Here is a 20,283-nt window from a genome sequence, read left to right as displayed (position 1 = left end):
AGCCCAGGAGCTGGAGATTGCTGTGAGCTGTGATGCCATAGCACTCTACCGAGGGCAACAAAATGAGACTCTGTCTCAAAAAAAAAAAAAAAAGAAAGAAAGAAAAGAAATGGCAGTCTCCTTTCACCACCACCCCTCCCCCCCAGGCCCTTTCCCTTTCCGGGAGAAGTTTGGCCAATGCATAAACTGTGTTTTCTGGTTTTGTGATTCTAAAGACACACAAGATTCTTGGTTGTCTCGAGACCAGAATGTCTTTTACCAGAGGAAGCGTGTTGTCTAGCTGTGGTCTTATAGTGGAAACCACTGTAGGAATTCATCCTGTAGAGCCACGTTCATTGCAGGCAGTTCCAGGCAGCAGGTGAGACTGATTGGTGCCTGTGACCACAGAGGCAACCTGTGAACAAAGATAAATAGATTACGATCTTGTCAACATCAGCTCATCTAGTGGCTGCTGTGTTCTGTTTTTGTTCAAAAGATAAATGGTGTTTTATTTGTTTGTGATCTCAATGTCAGTTTTTAAAAAATAACAAATCTTTATTAGTTTAATAGCCTTTATTTGAACAATTAAATAAATCAGTAGGGTGGGAATTGGAATGTTTCTGGGGGTCTACCTATGGAGACATGTTCTACCTTCTTGCTATTTTTTGATACATAACTAAAAATCACTGAAGTATTTGCACTATCCCTATAATAAGAGCCTTGGCCTCAGAGCAAATGGGCCCTATGGATTTGAGAAAATGAAGATGTCAGAAGCTGTGCTCAGTTGGACAAGAGGATTTTTCTCCTCCCACATTGGAGCCTGATGGTTTTAGTGACAGCCAGTGGTCCTTTTGGTTTGCATGGCTCTCTGTGGCATCTGAAAGGCACCAGGGCCAGTTTCTGGTTGGGCCAGATCCCATTTACGGGGATGAGGATGTGTGCATTAGTGTGGTTCCAAGGATGGACTTAAGGAGAGTCTGTGGTTTGGTTATAGTATTGTGGCCCTGTGGCTGTTTCTGGGACCCACAGGCTGGTCTGGCCAACCACCTCAGGAGCATGGTGGACTACACTCTTGACCTATGGCAGGAAACTGAGTTAGGGGAGCCCTGAGCATGGGAGGTGGGGGAGAGAGACCAAAGAGAATATTCCAAGAAAACAATTAGCATGCAGGGAACTAGGCCATGAGAATCCCCACACAAGGTCTAGGATAGGGTTGGACAATGGAGCCAGAGCAGTGGTTTAAAATGAAGCTAGAAGGAGTTTCCTGAAGCTGAACTTCTAGCCCTGTGTGCTTTTTATAGAGCATATGTAGATTTTGTCAGGATCAGGGAAGCGGGTACTTAGAAGCCTTAGCCAAAGTTCCCCAGTGAGAATGTTCGCTCTTCCCCTTTCCTACCTCTTCCAAGGGCAACAGTTTTTAATCACTCCACACAAAGGAAGGTTATTCCCTGCAGTACATCTGAAAAAAGGACACAGTAGGAAGAGGCCAAGTGATTTCCCCAGGACAGATAGATTGTATGAAAATAGTTTAGTGAGGCAAATATACTTGGGTCTCACCTAACCATGTCATGATCCTCATTGCTTTAGTAGTTGCATAATAAGTAATGGAAAGTTTATATAATTAGTCTGATTCCAAAATCTGAATATGGTCCAAACTGGCAAAACTCGGCTACCACTGATAAAAGAGAGGAAAATATCTTTCTCATTGCCACAACCCCAGCTTCAGAGCCATTCTGGGTCTTTCTTGCCCTTCCCAAGTGCCAGCACAGCTCTGCCCCCAGGTTGTATGCAGCTCTTGTCGTGCTGCTCCTTAAGGAGCACAGCAGAACCGAGGCCCTGCAGCACCTCCCCACCCCAGTTTTGTTGATGGCACCAGATCCTCACTTCCAGCAATGGAAAGAGAGGAGGCTTGGGAGGTATATTAGTCTGCTAGGACTTTCATGGCAAAATACCACAAACTCAGTGCCTCATGCAACAGAAATGTCCCATAGTTCTGGAGGTGAGACGTCCAAGATCAAGTCATTGGCAGGTTTGGCTTCTCCTGGGGCCTTTCTTCTTGGCTCACACACAGCTGCCTTCTTGCCGTGTGCTCACATGGCTTTTTCTCTGTGTTTACACATCCCTAATGTCTCTTTGGTGTGTCCAAATTTCCTCTTATACACTCACCAGTCAGACCGGATTAGGGCCACTCTCACAGCTCATTTAATCACTTCTTTGCGGTCATAGTACAAGGTATAGGGCTTCAGTATATGAATAGGTGGGGCACAGTGTACCCCCTAGGTTGGTGTGTTGGTGGTACTGGTCATCATTGTCCAGCCTGGGGTTAAGGAGGCTCGTAGGTAAGACTTCCTCCGGTCCAAGCCAAAACCAGAAAGACAGGAGTAGTTGGCTAGAGAAAAGTGTGCTGAGCATGAGCCAAACAGAGCACAGTCTTGGCAGAAAAGAGCAGGCAGGGCCTCAGCCACTACAAGGCAGGCCAGGGAGGCCAGGACACAGGTTGGAGGAGAGAAAAGAAGATGGGCCTGTCTGTACCAAAGTCAGATTCAGATAGCCCAACAATGAAGGGCCTCCCAAGCTGGGTTAAGGGATTTTTATGCGTATCTGACAGCAATTGTTTGAGCTCTCGGGACACCTGGGGTCTGTTTCTAAAGAGAAGCTCAGTAGGGAAGGGTGGAGTAGACACACTTAGTCCAACCCTGAATTATCCTTGAATTATATTATTTCATTCACTCTTGGAATTAAATAGTTTGTACTATTCCCACAGTAATGTCAATATAATGTTCACAATTACAATTTGATTTCAAAATGCATTATTTTGGTCAACATAATTATGCTGAACAAAGGAAAATTGAAAAATCAGAGAAGTAGACTTAAAAAAAATTACCTATCTTCCCACCATTTTAAGATTATTATTTATATTTTAGAACGTTTCTATTCTTCACAGTCTAGTTTGGCTTATGGAACAAGGATCTATGCATTTTGTTTTGTCTAATTCATTCAGCAAGTGAATTAAGTGTTCTCCATGTGCCGGAACTGTGCTAGTGGAGTTTATAGACAAATGGGAGGAACAGAGATTAAACATAAAATTACTATGGTAGTGAATGACCCCTACAGCCACAGAAAAATAACATGAGACTCTGCAGTGGGGCTTCGCATCATGAGCAGATACAGTTTGGTGTGTCCTGGGTTCACTTGTTTTCATCAGAACATATAGCGGGCCTCAGGTGATCTTTCTTGTTAGGAAACTTAACGTATTGGGATGTATGCCATCTATTTCTCCCATTGAGCATGAGTTCCTGAAAAGCCAGGGTTCCACCTACCACCTTTTTTCACAGCTGTGGCCCGAGCTCCTGGATCAGGCCTGCCTCTTCATAGGGGTGCCAGAAAATACCTCTTACCTGGCTGGCGGTTTGTTAGCACAGGTTATATGTTGCTTCCACAAGGCCATGTTTCGTGGCTGTGTCAGGCTCTATCAGAGAGTCAGCTCTTAATTCATAACTAGCTAGATTGTCCCCTAGACACCTGGTCAGGAGAGTTCCCTGAGCACACGATTTGGGAGAGCTGTAGCTTTTCCCTACCCAGGTGGGCTGTACTCCCTGGGGCAGGAGTAGAGAACCAGTTGAGTTCTCAGTTGTTGGTGCAGTTGTTCCATACTCTGCCCAGGTTTTCATGCCTGTCGTCATCACCTCTTGGGTGTTTTTTCTGGACTTTTCAGTGGCAGGCCATTGGCCCTAAAGCCCCAAGTACATGTGTACATCTTCCCTTGGTGCACCTGCCCACTTTCCCAAAGAAAGATGGTGACTGGCTTCCCGAGAAGCAATCCCTCACATGTGCAGAGCCCTTTGGACTCTCCAGGGTCCATGGGCTGTAACAGTGGCTGGTTTTGTGTGTACTCTGGGGCAGTAACCAAGAAACATGCTATTGCTGGAAGGGAGGAGACCAAGAAAAGTTTCAAAAAGGAATAGCAAAGCTCCAAGTCCTCATTCCCTTTAAGAAAGAGAGAAGGTGTCAAGAAAGGAGTGGTTGGGAAAGATGACCCAGGCAGGTTGGTTAATGCTTAATTACAGGCCCAAGGGGTGGGGTCACCTAATGAGCCTTTATTCACCTGGGCTGGAATGCCTGTCTCAGCACTGGCCTCTGGCAAAGTCCTGAGCACTCTCCTGGCCACCTCTTGAAGCTCTGATTAGGACACCAACTGCTTCAGTGTCTGAGCCAAGAAGACCTCGCAGGTACCAGCCAAGTACCCTTGTTATATGTGATAATGAAATAGATGTCATTGAGTATGCTGAGCCAGGCTGAGGCGATGGATTTTTTTAGAAAGAATTTTATACTTTTTAAGTCATCCTTGTCATTAATATTCTTTCTAGGTCAGGGTAGAATTTGCACCTGGTATGTTCTACCTAATTTGGAACTGGGGAAGGAGTCCGGCAATAGGGTGCTCTCTTTGGGTCAGTTCTTGGCTATTGTGTTGGGAGCAGAAGTTTGAATGCATGGTTGACTTCCCACCCGCAGCCTCCTCCTCCCCTTTTGGTCCTTTCCTTCTGTGCTACTCAGCATGGTGTTTCTCCTGCCTCAGCCAGTTTCTGGGCAACATTATGAATATTAGCCATTTGCACCATAGTGTAAACAAGTTCACGTGAGTGAGCTAGTGTCTTTGCACTTAATTTGGAACTAAACTGCTATTTCTATTGTTTGAGATATTTAGGGCCTCTGGGCAGGGATAGAAGGAACTTGGAAGTCATGCAGGTCCTTCATCTCTAACATGATACCTAGGCCATGGCTAGTAATTCAGACACTAGTCCCAGGTAATAAATAAGAATTTTTTTTAATGTATTTAGTCCCCTTTCCTCTTTATCAGAAGACTGGATATTTTCAGACATTTTGGATAGGCTTAAACATACCGTTTTGCATTTTTGGCAAGAAAATCCAGCGCTCCCAAAGATTTTATGAATGAATTTCTCTGGTATTTGAAAGAGCTTGTAGAGACAGTGATGAGGTTTTTACATGTCACATAACAAGGACCCACCTTGAGTTCTAAGAGGTTATTGGCACTTTGTGGGCCTGGCAAAGTGTAGGAGTTCTAGAGTGCCTCTCCCTGTACAGAAGCAGCCGTGGGAGTGTGTATGGAGGCTGAGTGTCTCCTGAGTTAGGAGGACAGTTTGCTAATGGACTGTAGGATCCATTGGTAGGATCCTGATTGTCAGGATCAGGCTGGCTCATGCCAGAAGTCTCTGATCCTTCTACCAAAGAAGAAGCTTATCTAGAGACACAAGGAGTTGACCATGATATGGAAAAAGATAGCATCCCATTCTGTGCCTTTAATTGGTTAGTAGTGACCTCAAAGGGAGGGCAGGATGTATGAAGTCCATGAAAATAGCAAGGAAGCTCTGATTTATTTCCTGCATACTTGTGAGGTGATGGCCAGAGCCGTGGTGGAGAAGCTCACTGTGACCCATAGACCTGACAATCAGTTTCTCAGGGCTCTTTCCCTTGGTGGTGACATAGGCTCTTTAGAAAATCAGCTTGTGTAATCAGTGGCTGGAAACAGCTCACCCATGACCTAGAAACTTGACACCAGCTGAGCCCTCAGTTGAAGGTCAGAGCAGGCCTTCTGCCTCAGGCTAACACAAGGGCAGGGTCTCCAGAGCACCCAGAAAGCTTAAAGGAACATGTTACTGTGTTCAGGTTCAACACTCTGAGATATTGGTTTTGGTTTATAGACATTGTCTTCCCTGTGCCAGACTCCAGATAGGGCTGATTTCCAGAAAATCCAGCTGGCTTCATAGTTCCTGCATTGTCCCGGCCATAGCCCAGCCGGTGACTCAGGATCTGTTGTTGCTATGGCTTCCTTCCCGAGCTCCGCCTTCTCTCACTCTTGTCTTACGAGTACACACGCCCTGCGGACTGTGTGTGAGGTCTCAGGTCTAGTCATCTTCTAAGAGTTATTTCTCCCAGAAACTACAAGGCCCTGTGTGTTGACAGCAGCCAAGTAGGGGGAATGCGGTAGAGAAACAGCCTCTACTCTTGCTGTCCCCTCCGCCCTGGCACCCTTTCCTCCAACATCTCTTCAGTGACCTCTTAGTCATTTTTCAGTCCTGACCATCACAGAGTGTCAGCCACCCTCTCCCTTCCCCAAGCAGAAGTAAATTTTCTCTTCTTCAGGTTGCATTTTTAAAAAAACTCAATCATGGCTCAGCGTCCATCGCTCAGTGGTTAGGGCGCTGGCCACATACACCGGGGCTGGTGAATTTGAACCTGGCCCAAGCCTGCTAAACAAACAAACCAAAATAATAGCCAGGCGTTGTGGCAGGCACCTGTAGTCCCAGGTACAAGGGAGGTTGAGGCAAGAGAATCACTTGAGCCCAGGAGTTTGAGGTTGTTGTGAGCTGTGATGCCACATCCCTCTACCAGGGGTAACATAGTGGGACTCGTGTCTCAAAAAATTAAATAAATAAATAAAAATAAAAAACTCAATCACAATGCTGCTTTGTTTAAAAAGGTATCATTTACATTTACGTGAATTATAATAATATATGTTTGTCAAATATACAGTCATATAATCACTATCATAAATAAAGCACTGAGCAGAAGTGCCCCCATGATTTCCCTTTGCCCCTTTGTAGTCAAATCCCCTTTTCTCCCAGCCTCTGGCAGCCCCTAATGATTTCTCTCCCAATATTTGCCTTTGCAAGAATGGCATATGTGGGTCATTATAAACGTTTTGACTTTTAAATGTTTGACTGTGTTATGGTACATTATTTCACTTCCAAGAAACATAGTTGGCTGTGTCCTTTCGCCCATGCAAGTGTCACCTTGCTCAGCTTATGAGTGTTGCTGGGAGGGCTTCGTTTGTTTGATCCACGCAGATTTTATGTTTCTTGATTTTTGTTTATCTCAAACTTTCATAATGTATAGATGTATGTATACCGTGAACTGTGCAGCATAATGCATTTGAGGTTCATCCATGTTGTTGTGTAGAGCCATGGTCCATTCTTCTCGTTGCTGAGTGCCCATGACTTTTTATCCATATCTCTGCATGGGCCTCTTTGGCTGTATCTGTTTGTCAGATATATTTTCATCTCTCTCCTTGGTGGGTAGCTGTGCACCCTCCGGGGCTGGACCTTGTGTGCCTCTGTATCCCCAACCTGCGTGTAGAAGGCACTTGACAGAACATTGTGCTGGGGCAGCTGTGTTGGATGGTAAAGATCCTCCATCCTCTCCAGCCCTGGCTGGTTCCTGCTTAGTCCCTGTGTTCAGCTAGGCAACCTGCGGAGTCACCCAGGATGGGCAGGCAGACTTCTCCTGGACCTCCCTGTCTTCAGCTTGGTGTCCCTGATGGGCACTGTCAGCATGTAGGGGCTGGGGGCTCTCTGTAAATGCCTTGAATTTCTGCTCTCTGGAACTCTGTATCATGAATTACTGGGCACTGTGGAATAAGAATGCATCTGTCTCCTTGCTCTTAGGCAAGAGAAGCTCTGGTGAAAATCCCGGGACAGTAGAGAGAAACCACCTCCCAAACTGAGAAGGAACTGTGAGACCAAACAATGACTCAAACAAGACCAGCTTGATGAGGTAGATGAGTTTGTTAGAGGTTATTTACTAAGGTGCTTGCTCCTGGGTGGCAAAGGAATTTCTTCCGTGGGAGCTTTCTTGCTAGCAAAATCTCTATTTGCTCACTCTTTTATGTTGCCTTAAATCCTTTCCCAGAATAATACAAGCATGTTACATTGTATCTTTGCTTGTTCACAGTGAAAGGTATGCAGGCACCCAGCCATCTTCGCTGGCTGTCATGCAACCCATGTTATGTGAATGACACTACAATTTCCTGTTGGGCTGGGATTTTAGTATTACAGTTAGCTAAAGGGCACTATAGGACAGCAGGTTCTCAACCTGTGGGTCATGACCCCTTTCAAACGATGAAAATACATCCTGCATATCAGATATTTACATTGTGATTCATAACAGCAAAATTACAGTTATGAAGTAGCAACAAAAATAATTTTATGGTTGGGGGGTCACAACAACATGAGGTACTGTTTTAAAGGGTCGCAGCATTAGGAGGCATTAAGAAGGTTGAGAACCACTGCCAGAGGACAACGAAAGCAGCCCTAAAGCAGGCAGGGCCAGTTTGACCTTTCAGTGAAGCAAAAAGGTCCTGAGGCATTTAAGAAAGTGCTGGACACTTCCCAGACCCTGTAGTTATTTTAGTACATGTTTGGTGTACTTTTAAACAATTTTGCCCAACACTTCAGGCTAGCATAGCATTTCTATAGCATTTCTATAGCATTTCTGTTGTAGAATGGGGAGCCTGCATTTTTCTGTTCAAATTGGCCCCATCTTCTAAACTCTTTCTGCCCATTCTTCCACAATATTCCCTGAGCAGGAAATGATTGCATCTGTGACTTTGCATAGACTTACATCCCATGGCAGTAACTTGTGCACATAGCCCACCTTCACCAGTAGACAACAGCAGCAAAAGTAAGTGGCAGCTGTAACCAGTATGTCCAATTAACCAGGACTTAGCTCCAGTGCATCGGCAGGGAATGCAATTCAGAGACAAAATCAAAGATGCCTGATTTTTCTGTGTTATTGATCTGGGGACCTGAATGATTTAAAGCATCAGTAACATTATCTTATTTATCTGAAATATATGCGTAACAGGTGGTTCCCACTAAGGCACAGGTCCCACTCTGCACTGCAGTGAATATATCCAGGGCCATTCTAGTTTGTAAAACCACTTGTTTCATTTTGGGTAGTTTCTCGGCTTCAGAGGTATGCAGCTTTTTTGTGTGGTTTAGTGCTTTAGCTGAGAAGTGGCCAGAGCATTAACCTGGGTGAGAGCTCTTACCCTGGGGACTAGAATGTGTAGGGGTCATTCCCACCAACATACAGACCTGAGGAAACAAGCTCTGAAGACCTTTATATTATTGGGCTTAATGGGCAGAGTTTATGTGTAATTCTTAGCAGGAAATGCCACCCCATGGTACATCTCCCAGTCCGGTTGTGGGGGAGGTACAGCCATAAGCATGTGCCACAGCCATCCAGCCCCCAAAGGTGTAATGTAAGCTCCAGCTCTTTGGAAGCAGTTTTGTTTCCTGTGCAGCTGGAAGTGCACATTCTCACAGTGTGCATAAATGCTGAAGAGGGTAGCCATCCCATCTGTGGGGATGGGGTGGGGGGATGAGTGGTGGAGTTTGCAGTATGATTATGCCCGTGTATACGTAGAGGGGCCTTTTGGTATACATATAACATTCTATGTTCAGCTGTCGTCCGTGTTAGTTGCATCCAAATTGATGTGTGTTGGCTCACCAATGTGAAGACATATCTTTTAGTTTTACCAACAGGAGTTTTTAACAAACCATTTTTTCTTTTTTTACTGGACCAGCCCCTATTAGATTATATGGCAAACGAAATCTCCAATCTATGTTCTGTTCTATTGCCCATTGTTGAATGTCATGTCCTCTGAAATGAGAATCTTGGTCATTATCGATCCTTTAAATCCCTTTAGAGAGCATAAGAGAACAAACCAAAAATACCAAAGGCAAGATTACAAAAATTCACTTATCTTTAAGCACTGGGAATCTTGGTTTTAGTTAAAGACTTGTCAGAATTTTGTTATATAAAACATAACCATTTGAGGCTAAAGATTTAGAGACTTTAGTATCAGAATTTTTTTATGTGTGGTCTCTTTTAAAGAATTTTTTGTTTTTTAAATAAAAAGCTTATAAATCATGTCCTGACAATGACAGGAAAAGGAAGCTTGCAGGTAGTTAAACATTTAAATTATCTAGTAACAAATTTGTATTAATTTAGATGGAAGCAAAATTATTAAATGAGTCTGAATGTCTCTGAATACAGGCCTGGTCCTTTGTCTCAAAAAGCAGTTTTGTTTTATTTTGTCTTTTCCTGGGCCTGAAAACGAGGTTTTGCTTAAGTTGTGTTAGACACCATTAAGACACAGCCCTGTGACTTAACAGCACAAGGGTTAGTCAACAATATTTGATTTGATTTGAGGATGTTTGTCAAAGATGTCAAAAGGCTCAAAACACCTGTTCACAGGTCACTGTAAAATAATAGCAATGTATTAAGAGCAAATCAATATTTTAAGAAAACCTTACTGTCTTAACCAAAAAATTTCCTTTAATTATAGTCAACTTGATCATATAAAATTATTTTTATAAATTCTCTTTCATGAACCTTATAACTTGACACAGACCATTGTATGACATGCTTAGACTTTTTTTTTTTTTGTCCTAAATTTCCCTTTTTTAAATAACCAGCCAGTTTATTTTAGGACAGAAATTTATGGTGCAAGATCCTTTCTCACACAAAATTATTCCCTTTTCTTGTTAACCTCCCTTACTAGAATATATGTGTGTGTGTGTGTGTGTGTGTGTATCTTCATATCCTTAACTTTCTTCACATCTCTCTCTTTTATTTACTGGTTTCTTTTTATCTTTTCTTACATACAACATACAATGTATGTATATAAATACATATACAGGCAGATTAGTAGTTTTTACCTCTTGAAATTTAGCAGTAAGGTAACAATATAAACTCATCAGATTGAAAATGATGGTTGGATCTAAATTGTTATTGATCAGTTGGAAGTTATTCACATGACTAAACTTTAGTTGCCCTAGTAGGTAATGTAATGAAAACTGGAGACTACAGTTTTGGATAAAGCAGCTTCCACAGCAGTTTTGAGTTTTTAAAAAGCCCCTTTTACCCTTTTTTTCCCTTCAGTTTCAAATGGGTTTTCAATGTTCACATTGTAGGTAGAACTGGCTGCTCCTTGAATTAGTGCCATCACAGACAGTGGGTTTTATCTCAACACCAGTAACTTAGCAACTCCAGTTTCAAAGTAGGCAGGAAAAGAAAACAGAGAGCTCAGCAGACTCTGCATTTTAATTCTGTAGTGGCATAGTGATCATTCGAGCTCTGTGAGGTTATGGCCAAAGTCTCTTCCAAGTCCATCAGGTTATTGGTGGCATATTCTCTGACCTTCATGGTCTCGCTTACTGGAGCCCCGTCCAAGGTGCATGGTTGCACATTGTGTTGCATTGGTGCTTTAGCTTTCACTTTGAACCAGGGGTCTGACTGGGGTGTTTCCCCTGGTTCCTCTTTGACTTCTGTGCTATGTCATTGTCTTCCTCTTCCCAGGGTTTCCATATGTTAAGGTCCCACCCTGCTTGGGCTAAAATAGCTCCCATTCACTATCAGGATTGGTGATGGTGTATCACCATCCTCCCACGAAGCCTCAGAAACCAACAAGCCAGTCTCTCCTTTATCTTTCTCTTTCTTACCAGTTGTAATTCCTCCTTTTAGCTTTTGTGTCTCTTTAATCTGTTCCAGCATTCTTTTGGTTGCCAGCCTTCCCACCTAAAGCAACCCACTGCAGCTATCACCTGTTTGTGAATCTTTATCACACTTAAGCACTGTAGCTTCTTGTAGCAAACACTCCTTCCCAACTAGCATTCTCAGGGCATCCTGGTACTCACCCAGTGGTCAGTACTGACAGGTGACCCTGGTTAGTTACTGACCAGCAACTCCACTCCACAGGGAGTCTCTTTCCACTCCCAGGATCCCCTGAGAAGACAGGATTGCCCCCGCAGATGCCCCCTCTTTCTTTACTCATTCTTTGTTCTCTCAGACCCTGCTGTCTACGACAACTATTTTGTGAAAATGCCAGGGTAGTATAAACTGTCCCCTAGACTGAGAGGGGACCAAGAGACCAAAGAATGTCTCCAACAAGATCAGCTTGTTGCGTTAAGTTTATTAGAGGTCACTTACTAGGGGGCTTGTTTCAGGGTGGCACCAGGGGTCCTTCCACAGGAGTTTTCTTTTTTTTTTTTTTTGTAGAGACAGAGTCTCACTGTACTGCCCTCTGGTAGAGTGCCGTGGCGTCACACGGCTCACAGCAACCTCTTAACTCTTGGGCTTACACGATTCTCTTGCCTTAGCCTCCCGAGCAGCTGGGACTACAGGCGCCCGCCACAACGCCTGGCTATTTTTTGGTTGCAGTTTGGCCGGGGCTGGGTTTGAACCCGCCACCCTCGGCATATGGGGCTGGCGCCCTACTCACTGAGCCTCAGGCTTTTCTTGATCATAGAAATCCTCATCTGCGCAGCCAGTGATGTTGCCTTAAATCCCTCCCTGATGAGTTACACAAACGTTTTCACATTGTATCTTTGCTTGTTCACAGTAGCGTCTTCATAGGCTTTTGTGCACCTGGTGCCCTGTTAATGCTACTGCAATTTCCCACTAGCTGGGAATTTGGGTTTCAGCTAAAGGACACTGTAGGTGTCCAAAGTGGCTTTAATGCAGCCAGGCCAGTTTGACTTGGCTGTTTCTGGAAGGCACCCACGTTCTGGTGCTTTTCCCAGGCCCAGTAGGTTTCTTGATACCTGGTTAGTCTACTTTGTAACAATTTAACTAGGCACTCCAGGCTCCCATGGTGTTTCTGCTGTTCTAAAGAGCCTTCATTTTTCTCTGAAGCATCCTTGAGCCCTGTTTCCCCTGAGTCATAGCTGTAGTAGCTTGTTAGTTAAAAATAGGTGCTGGGCATTTCCACCCTGTGACAGGCCCTTCTCTGTCCGGTTGAGGCTGGCATGCTTATGTGAATGTTTGGAGGACTTTGTGGTTTGGCCCATTTCCATCTCGGGACCTCCTTGCCTGGTCTTCTGGAACAGGAAGATAGCATTTGGTCAGAGAGGCCACATGCTAATATCTTTGGCTCTGGAGTTCACAGTGTTTTCTTGAGCCATTGAAGGGGTTGGTCATTTGCTGTAGCGGCAGTGGCTTAGTCTTACAGGGTTAGCAGGACTTAACGGAAAAACACTAGGTTTGAAATCAGTGACGAAGATTCCAACTGCGACTGAGGGACTCCTCTGAGCCTCAGTTTCTGTTTGTAAACATGTACAATGTTACTACCTACACCAGGCTGACTGTGCCAATGAACAGGTGATTGTCTATGTAAAGCACACAGTAGGGCCCTGCACACGGTGGCGCTCATTTATCGATACTGCTACTACAGCCACCTCTGATCTTGCTGTGTACTTTTGCCAATGACACCACAGCTTTACATTGGACATCTAAAGGAAGAATCAGAGGTTCGAAAGGACATGGGAATGTCCAAGTGCAAATCCAGACCTCTCTTCCAGTGTGCTTTCATCTCTTAACCTTTGCTGGCCATCAGCCACTACTGTATCCTTAAATCACTTCGACAGCTGCCCAAGTAGGGCTGGTAACTCAGGACTCACTAGCCAGGAAAGGACTGTAACTAAGCTTAAAATAGAGACACATCCCTTGACTGGTACGAGGGCTGTTCAGGCCCCCGGACAGCAGGCTTCGTGGTGTCTGCACACACAGGCTCAGCTGGACTCTAGGCAGCTGGAGGCTGCAAACTTCCCTCCCAGGGGACCCCACCAGAAGCTGTCAGGGTATGTGACCTCAGCCTCTCGTTCCCTAGTACCTGGCCAGAAAATACTGACCATTCCTTGGAGAAAGAAAGCCTGGGGAGGACGCGGGGCTGGACGCGGGAAGACAAGGATCTGGACATAGCTGGCACCTTAGGCTTAACAGAGCTGTCTCAATCTGGGCTAGCCAAGTACTAGCCTTTGGTATAAGTGGGTGGAGGTAGCCATGGGTGGCTTTCTGGAGGATGGATGAGACAGTCTTGTCTGACAGCTAATGGAAGGGGAGTTTAGAAAAGATAGGGGCACTGTTTGGTTGGTCTTGCTTTTTTGTCAGTCCCCAAACCAGGTCAGTGTGTCTGAATGTAAGTGTGTCAGAGGCAAATCAGAGGTACTCACAGGGCCAGGCCCATAGAAGGCCTCCTACTGAGGGAAGAAGCCTAGACAGGGTGACCTTTAGGCCCGGAGCAGAGTTTATCTGTATTCTCTTCAAACTGTGTCTGTGCCTGCTTCCTCTATGGCCTCCTCTTCCCGTGTGCAGGTGCCACCATGGAGTCTGACCACTGCTGACCAGACAGCCACAGAGGGCTGAAATTCTAAGCCTCTCTTCAAGCCCCGGCGGGAGGCACACGGCAGGGAAGGCAGACTCACCATGGCGTCCACCAGTGCAGAGAGCCAGCTCCAGAGAATTATCCGAGATTTGCAAGGTATGTAGGTTGCTTGGCATACCGTGTTTGGTTTTGAGGGCTGGTGGCTATGCTTTTGCTGTTGCCAGGTGAAATTCAGCCCTTTCCTCTTTCTTTACACCGGGAGTAATTATAGCCCTCAGGTCACATCACATGGAAATATTTGAGGCTGACACATCCACCTTGTGTAAGGCTGGGAGAGCTTGCCTGGCTCTCCTTCCAGAGCACCATAAAGCCAGTTTGTAAACAAAATTACATACCTCTTCTCCAGGGCTGGGGCTGATTTCAGTTGTTTATGTAATTATTTCCAAACTATCACAAACCTCTGGGCTCTAATGAAGTTGGCTCCTATGGGGAAGAATGTTCTTCCCTCTGAGCAGAAAGGCCAGATACTCATCTGTCTTATTTGCTGTCCCACTGGGTCCTGATTGACAAATGGCCTATTCTCTGGGATATATTCCAGTTCTGGGCCTTCTGCCTCTCAGACTTCCCCAAACGATGGGAGAGACTGTAACTTGTAGCCCATATCTCATTGGATATAGGCCAGACAAGGCAAGATGAGACAAAGCCTCATAGGCTCAGGAGAAACAGATTATTTTCTCATTGACTGCAGATTCTAAGTTTGACCCTTTGTCTCAACAGTCAGAATTTTGGTAAGTTTTCCATCCTCCACTGATCTCCAGGACTGGTCTTTGGAGCTCACACATACTTGATACAACATAGTCCATAGCTGACCACTTCCTCCACGTCTGCAGAGTCTATGGTGATACTTTCTTGACAGGCTAAAGGCCCAGGTTCCCCAGTGCTCAGACACCATGAACGGTTGTCACTCATACCAAAAGATATCAGCCTGGCATGGCCACAATACAGTCCTCATTCTGAAGGTCCAAAGTGAATAAGATCAAATCACTGTCTCGGGCTTTTTCTCTTGCATCACAGTGCCTCGGGCATCTGATAGCTAATAATGAGTGGCATCTGTGTGGAATAGGCGCGGCCTTACACATGTCTTTTGGATAGTAATTCATGGAGTCCTCCTATCCACATATGGACAAACACTGTTGAGATATACACTGTTGTTATTCCCATTTTGCAGATGAGAAAACTGGCACAGATTAAGTAATTTACCTGAGGTCACACAGCCAGTCAGTAGCAGAGCCTGGGTTTGCACACCTATGCTCTTAGAGAGGCAAATGCTCTTAACCGCATGGATCTATTTCCATATAAAATGTTAGTTGCTTTTTAAAAAAATCTACATAGAGAGGCAGAGAAGGCAAAATGACAACCCATGCAATCTGAGTTTCAGAGTTTTCTCCACAAGATAGGTGATCTTTTCTGTTTCACTATCTGCTTCTCAAGGATAACTCTGGGACCCAGTGGTCCGTATGGGGCGGGAAGAGCACAAAGGAGAGTCCGTTGGGTAGAGCTTCTGATCCAGACCCTGTCTGCTTGTGGTCGGTGGAATCTGATCATACTGCCCTAAACAGTCCTCAGCATCCTATGCGTAAGCCATGGAGCACGCTGCTGGGAGTTCCTAAACGATGCCATTTTCTCAAGACCCTTCACTCTGATGTGTTGGTAAATGTTTAAATAAGCATACAGATCTAGAGCATCTACCACGGGAGTGTGTGTCCTTAACTGAGGACCTTAGGCAGCACATAGCCTTCACAACTCTGCAGGGCAGCCCACTTGTCCTCTTGGTGACAGCGGTTACCAAGACCTTGGAATCAGGCAGGCATGGAGTCAGCGTCTGGCTCCACCTTTTAGTGGTGAAAACGTTGGACAAGTCCCTTCACCTTTCCAATGTGTAATTGCTTCCTTCATGTGCCAGGCGGGTTTAATGATAACACCTACTTCTGAAGATTATCTAGAGAACCAGATATGTAATTCCTGTAAAAGTACTGTTACTCATAACTAATGCATTTGGATTATGAGGATTGGAACTGACAATTTCATATTTTATATTCAGAGGCTTTCAGGAGTTCTCAGATTAGGTTGTGAGTGTTCACCTGGCCTGAGGAGGAAGGAAGGTGGGGTAGGAAGGCTCTGTGTCTTTCCCAAGTCCCTGCATTCCTGGCTATCAGTGCCAGCCATGGCAGACACTTCTAGAAGAGCACAACTGGACAACAGTCCCTTGTAAAAATCAGCCCCAAGAACCCTCTTTGCTGACCTTTGCCTGAGGGGTCAGTGTTGATTAAACTTTCAGCCAGCTTAGGCTCAGCTTCAGTCCTGGGAAGGTCTGTTTAAAACCGGGCTATTTGTGAGCAGGAGTTAGTGGCTCTCTTAAGAATTGTTGGAGAATGCCGGGCTCAGTGACTCACGCCTGTAATCCCAGCACTTGGGAGGCTAAGGAAGGTAGATTGCTTGAGCTCAGGAGTTTGAGACCAGCCTGAGCCAGAGTGAGACCTCATCCCTTAAAAAAAAAAAATTGTCAGAGAAGAAGATAGTTTTGTCTAACACATCCCAGCCATCCCAACTCGGGAAATGTTTTCCAGTATCTAAGCCAAGTCCAGTGTCTCATAGTCCCTCTGTCCCACAGAAGCAGCAGTGAGAATCAGAGGTTTTTTCTTTTCTTCACTTTTCTGCGTAGGGAGGTAAATTATCTTAGAAGTTAAGTAGTGGGCTAGTGGAGTTTGAAAGCCTTTGAGAAAACCAAAGTTCCTATTTGAGTTCTGCTGTTTGCTAGTTGTAATCTTTGGCCAAGTGCTCTGACCTCTCTGTATGCTCATTTGCAAAATGGGGATAATACCAGACTTCACAGATGCTAAGTTGTACTTATTTTTTTTATATTTTAACAGCTCTGAAACTGGGACACATCCTATAACCAATTGCATCTTAGATTTGTTAAAATAAGGCAATCCCTGCTTAAATTAAATGAGAAATATGCTTAAAGTGCTAGCCCCTTAAATTAAATGAGAAATATGCTTAAAGTGCGGGCCCCTGTCAGGCACTCAGTTAACAGAAGCAGCACTCCTCATTGCTAGGAGTGTTGTTGTCATTACTATTGTTTGCTCATACTGGGTGTTTCTGAAACCTGCACTTACCTGTACCAAGCCAGTAGGGTTACTGTGAAGAACAAGAATACCACCAGAGTAAAGGCTAAAGTTTATGGAAGTCGGTATTAGACTCGTGCTTCATCCACAGAGCAGACATCTGTTGACTGTATCTGACTGCATACAGAATCCTAGGCCTACGGGGTGGACATACCGCGAAGAACAATAAGTGTGCCCACCGGCAAGCTGGTGCAGGGTACCTGTGGGCCCCCAGATGCCTGACACTGTCTGACTTGGACTTACACCCCATACCCTTCTACATTTCTGAGGTGCTCTGTGTCTCTGGCTACTCACTCCTCACGCTTCTTGAAGTTATTGCTGCTTTTCTCTCTGAGTTCAGTTTCTAACTGGCTACATGTTCCTGTTTGTTGTCTTAAAGATGCTGTGACAGAACTAAGCAAAGAATTTCAGGAAGCAGGAGAGCCCATCACAGATGACAGCACCAGCTTGCATAAGTTTTCTTATAAGCTTGAATATCTCCTGCAAGTAAGTGATGCCTGTAATGTGTTGATTTTTGCACTGTTGTCTCTTGTTTGCACCTTGGGTGACTCATTAACGTTCAGGATGTGGTTCATAAAGCTCAGTGGAGCCATTAAGCCCCTGTGGTTAGACTGAAGGGCAGAGCTGTTCCCAGTGATAGCTTGGGACATATATATATAAGTTAAACTATGCATAGGTTAAAAGAAAACTTCCTGGTTTGTGAACTAAGAATATGCTTATAACAAGCTCCAGGTGATGCTGCTGCTGCTGCTGACACTGCGGGTCTGCAGCCTGCACTTTGAGTGGCAAGACTCTAAAACAGGGTCCATGGATAATCTTCAAGGGTCTACATACTATTGAAAACTGTGTGATTCTCTGAGAAATCAGAGTGTCACCCCTTAGGATGGTTTTGGGAATCAAAAATATTCTTTGGACATTTAGGTCATCTTAAGTTAGCTCACGAGGTCGTCGTATAACAAAGATCTTAACTTTGGGGTGTTAAGTGTATACCCTTTTGAGAGTTTGGTAAAAGCTATGTGGTATCTCCCCCCAAAACATGTATGTGTATTACACCCCCAATTACACATTTTTGCAGGCAGTTTCATGAGTGTGTAGACCCTTGAAGATTATCCATGGACCCTGTTTTAGAGCCTTGCCACTCAAAGTGCAGGCCGCAGACCCGCAGTGTCAGCAACAGCAGCAGCATCACCTGGGAGCTTGTTAGAAGCGTATTCTTAGTTCACAAACCAGAAAGTTTTCTTTTAACCTATGCATAGTTTAACTCATATGTCTTCATATTAAGAAGTTCTAATGTAAAGAACTCTGTGCATTTGGAAAAATCCATTTAACTGAAATAGGCAGGAAGGAATTGCTCCTAAAATTATTTTAGAGTAGTGGTATTAGGATGACAATTTTTTTTCTTTTGTTTTCTTTTTTGTATTGTATATAGATTTCCTAACAATACATGCATATCTTGCTTTTATGATAAGAAAAAAATGCTGTAAAATATTAGAGAAAGATATACCTGTATTATTTTGAACACCATTATTTTACAACGTCCCACCAGAGCATGTAGGATGAAAGCTCATGGGAGGAAAGTTCCCCGTTGTGCTGAAGGGCTTACTTTTCTCATGACTTTTTCAACTGGTTCTTTGTTTAACATTGTGAAAATGTTTATGGACCTTGTTCTTTATTCAATTAAGCCCACTTTAGTTTTGGATTTAGAATGACTCAGAGCTCGCATTTACTTGAATTTATTGAACATTTATTAAAACAGTACTGAAACTTAAGAGTAGAGTAACTGGGATAAAATGTCATTACCTTATTTCCCTAAATTGCAGTATAGTTAACACTCTCCATGTTGCCCTTAAGACTATTCACTTATAATTCTTTTTTATGTATTAATAGTGACTTAGTAACTCTATGCACAGAGGTCCCTTCAAGGGATAAATCTTTTGGGGTCATTGTTATTCCCGAATCTCACTAACTGTATAACCTTGAGCCAGCTCCTTAACTTCTAATAGCCTCAGATTCCTCTGTAAATTGAGGATTAAAACACCCTCATTTGGGAACTAACACCTAGATCAAGCATCCTCAAACTGCGGCCTTCGGGCCACATGAAGCCGTGTGAATTGTATTTGTTCCCGTTTTGTTTTTTACTTCAAAATAAGATATGTGCAGTGCATAGGAATTTGTTCTTTTTTTTTTTTTTTTTAAACTATAGTCCGGCCCTCCACCGGTCTGAGGGACAGTGAATTGGCCCCCTGTTTAAAAAGTTTGAGGATTCTGATCTAGATTTTCGACTATATACAAATACTGCCAGTGACAGCCCCTCACCTGCCTCAGTGCCAAGGCCTACAAAGCTATTGTTACTATTTATCATTTAAGTGGAGTAATGAACAGCACTGGGTTTGGACTTCCTCTCTCTGCCCCTTTCCCTGCCCAGTTCGATCAGAAGGAGAAGGCCACACTCCTGGGGAATAAGAAGGACTACTGGGATTACTTCTGTGCCTGCCTGGCCAAGGTGAAAGGGGCTAACGACGGGATCCGGTTCGTCAAGTCTATCTCAGAGGTGAGCCGAGCAGATCACAGACCCCGAGTCTTCCTCTTGCCTGTCTTAAGCTTTTCCTGTGGAGAGCCACGTGAGGAAGTGGGGGTTTACAGGTGGTGGAGAAGTAAAGAAATCCAGTCCAGGTAGACTCAGTGCTCACTGTGCTCTGGTTCAACCTTGGGGAACTCGCTTTGGCACGTGTTTCCCAAGCAGAGGAATGCTGGGTTCTGAGTGTGCGTTAGACCACACCCCACATGTCACCTGATGGGGTGGGCTGCTCACGGACCCCTTGGAAGGTGTACAGCACAGGATACCTCCATCTTTTTTAAAAACTCATTTTCTTAGATAAACTCCTTAGTTTGCCAGGCCGCTTTTTCTACTGTTTGCCTAGGAAGCAGATTTGAAGTGAGAGTGGCATGGGATTTCAGGAGACGCATTTTAAAACGCTGGTGTGCTAAGCACCTTCCCACATTCCGTCCTGGATCCCTGAGAGCAGAGTGCCATCCCTGTGTCCTTTTACAAAAGTCCAGAATGGCAAGCACACACTTTCTTCTCCATCTCTCTCCAAGCTTTGCCCCTCCACGAATCTGTCTTCCTCTCATCAGCCTAACCAATCTTGGAGT

At 44.5% G+C, this 20,283-nt stretch overlaps 1 protein-coding gene across 4 annotated transcripts in view; it reads left to right on the top strand.

The window, feature by feature from the left end:
• FYCO1 (FYVE and coiled-coil domain autophagy adaptor 1) overlaps window positions 1–20,283 on the top strand; it is a 103,735-nt gene that overhangs the window by 1,946 nt on the left and 81,506 nt on the right. Inside the window, exons 1-5 of one of the 4 annotated variants that reach the window (XM_053599604.1) lie at window positions 4,188–4,208; window positions 7,443–7,551; window positions 13,936–14,101; window positions 17,510–17,616; window positions 19,556–19,681. In XM_053599604.1, coding sequence (XP_053455579.1) covers window positions 14,047–14,101; window positions 17,510–17,616; window positions 19,556–19,681 — 288 coding nt within the window. In that variant the 5' untranslated portion in view covers window positions 4,188–4,208; window positions 7,443–7,551; window positions 13,936–14,046. Of the gene's footprint in view, window positions 1–4,187; window positions 4,209–7,442; window positions 7,552–13,287; window positions 13,422–13,935; window positions 14,102–17,509; window positions 17,617–19,555; window positions 19,682–20,283 lie in introns of those variants that run through there. The other 3 variants (XM_053599601.1, XM_053599603.1, XM_053599602.1) reach the window with 3 other exon arrangements.

Source organism: Nycticebus coucang, chromosome 8 (assembly GCF_027406575.1).
Source record: "Nycticebus coucang isolate mNycCou1 chromosome 8, mNycCou1.pri, whole genome shotgun sequence".
Classification (NCBI taxonomy): Eukaryota; Metazoa; Chordata; class Mammalia; order Primates; family Lorisidae; genus Nycticebus; species Nycticebus coucang.
Note: the sequence above shows the minus strand (reverse complement) of the source record. Positions and strands in the feature narration are given on the sequence as shown.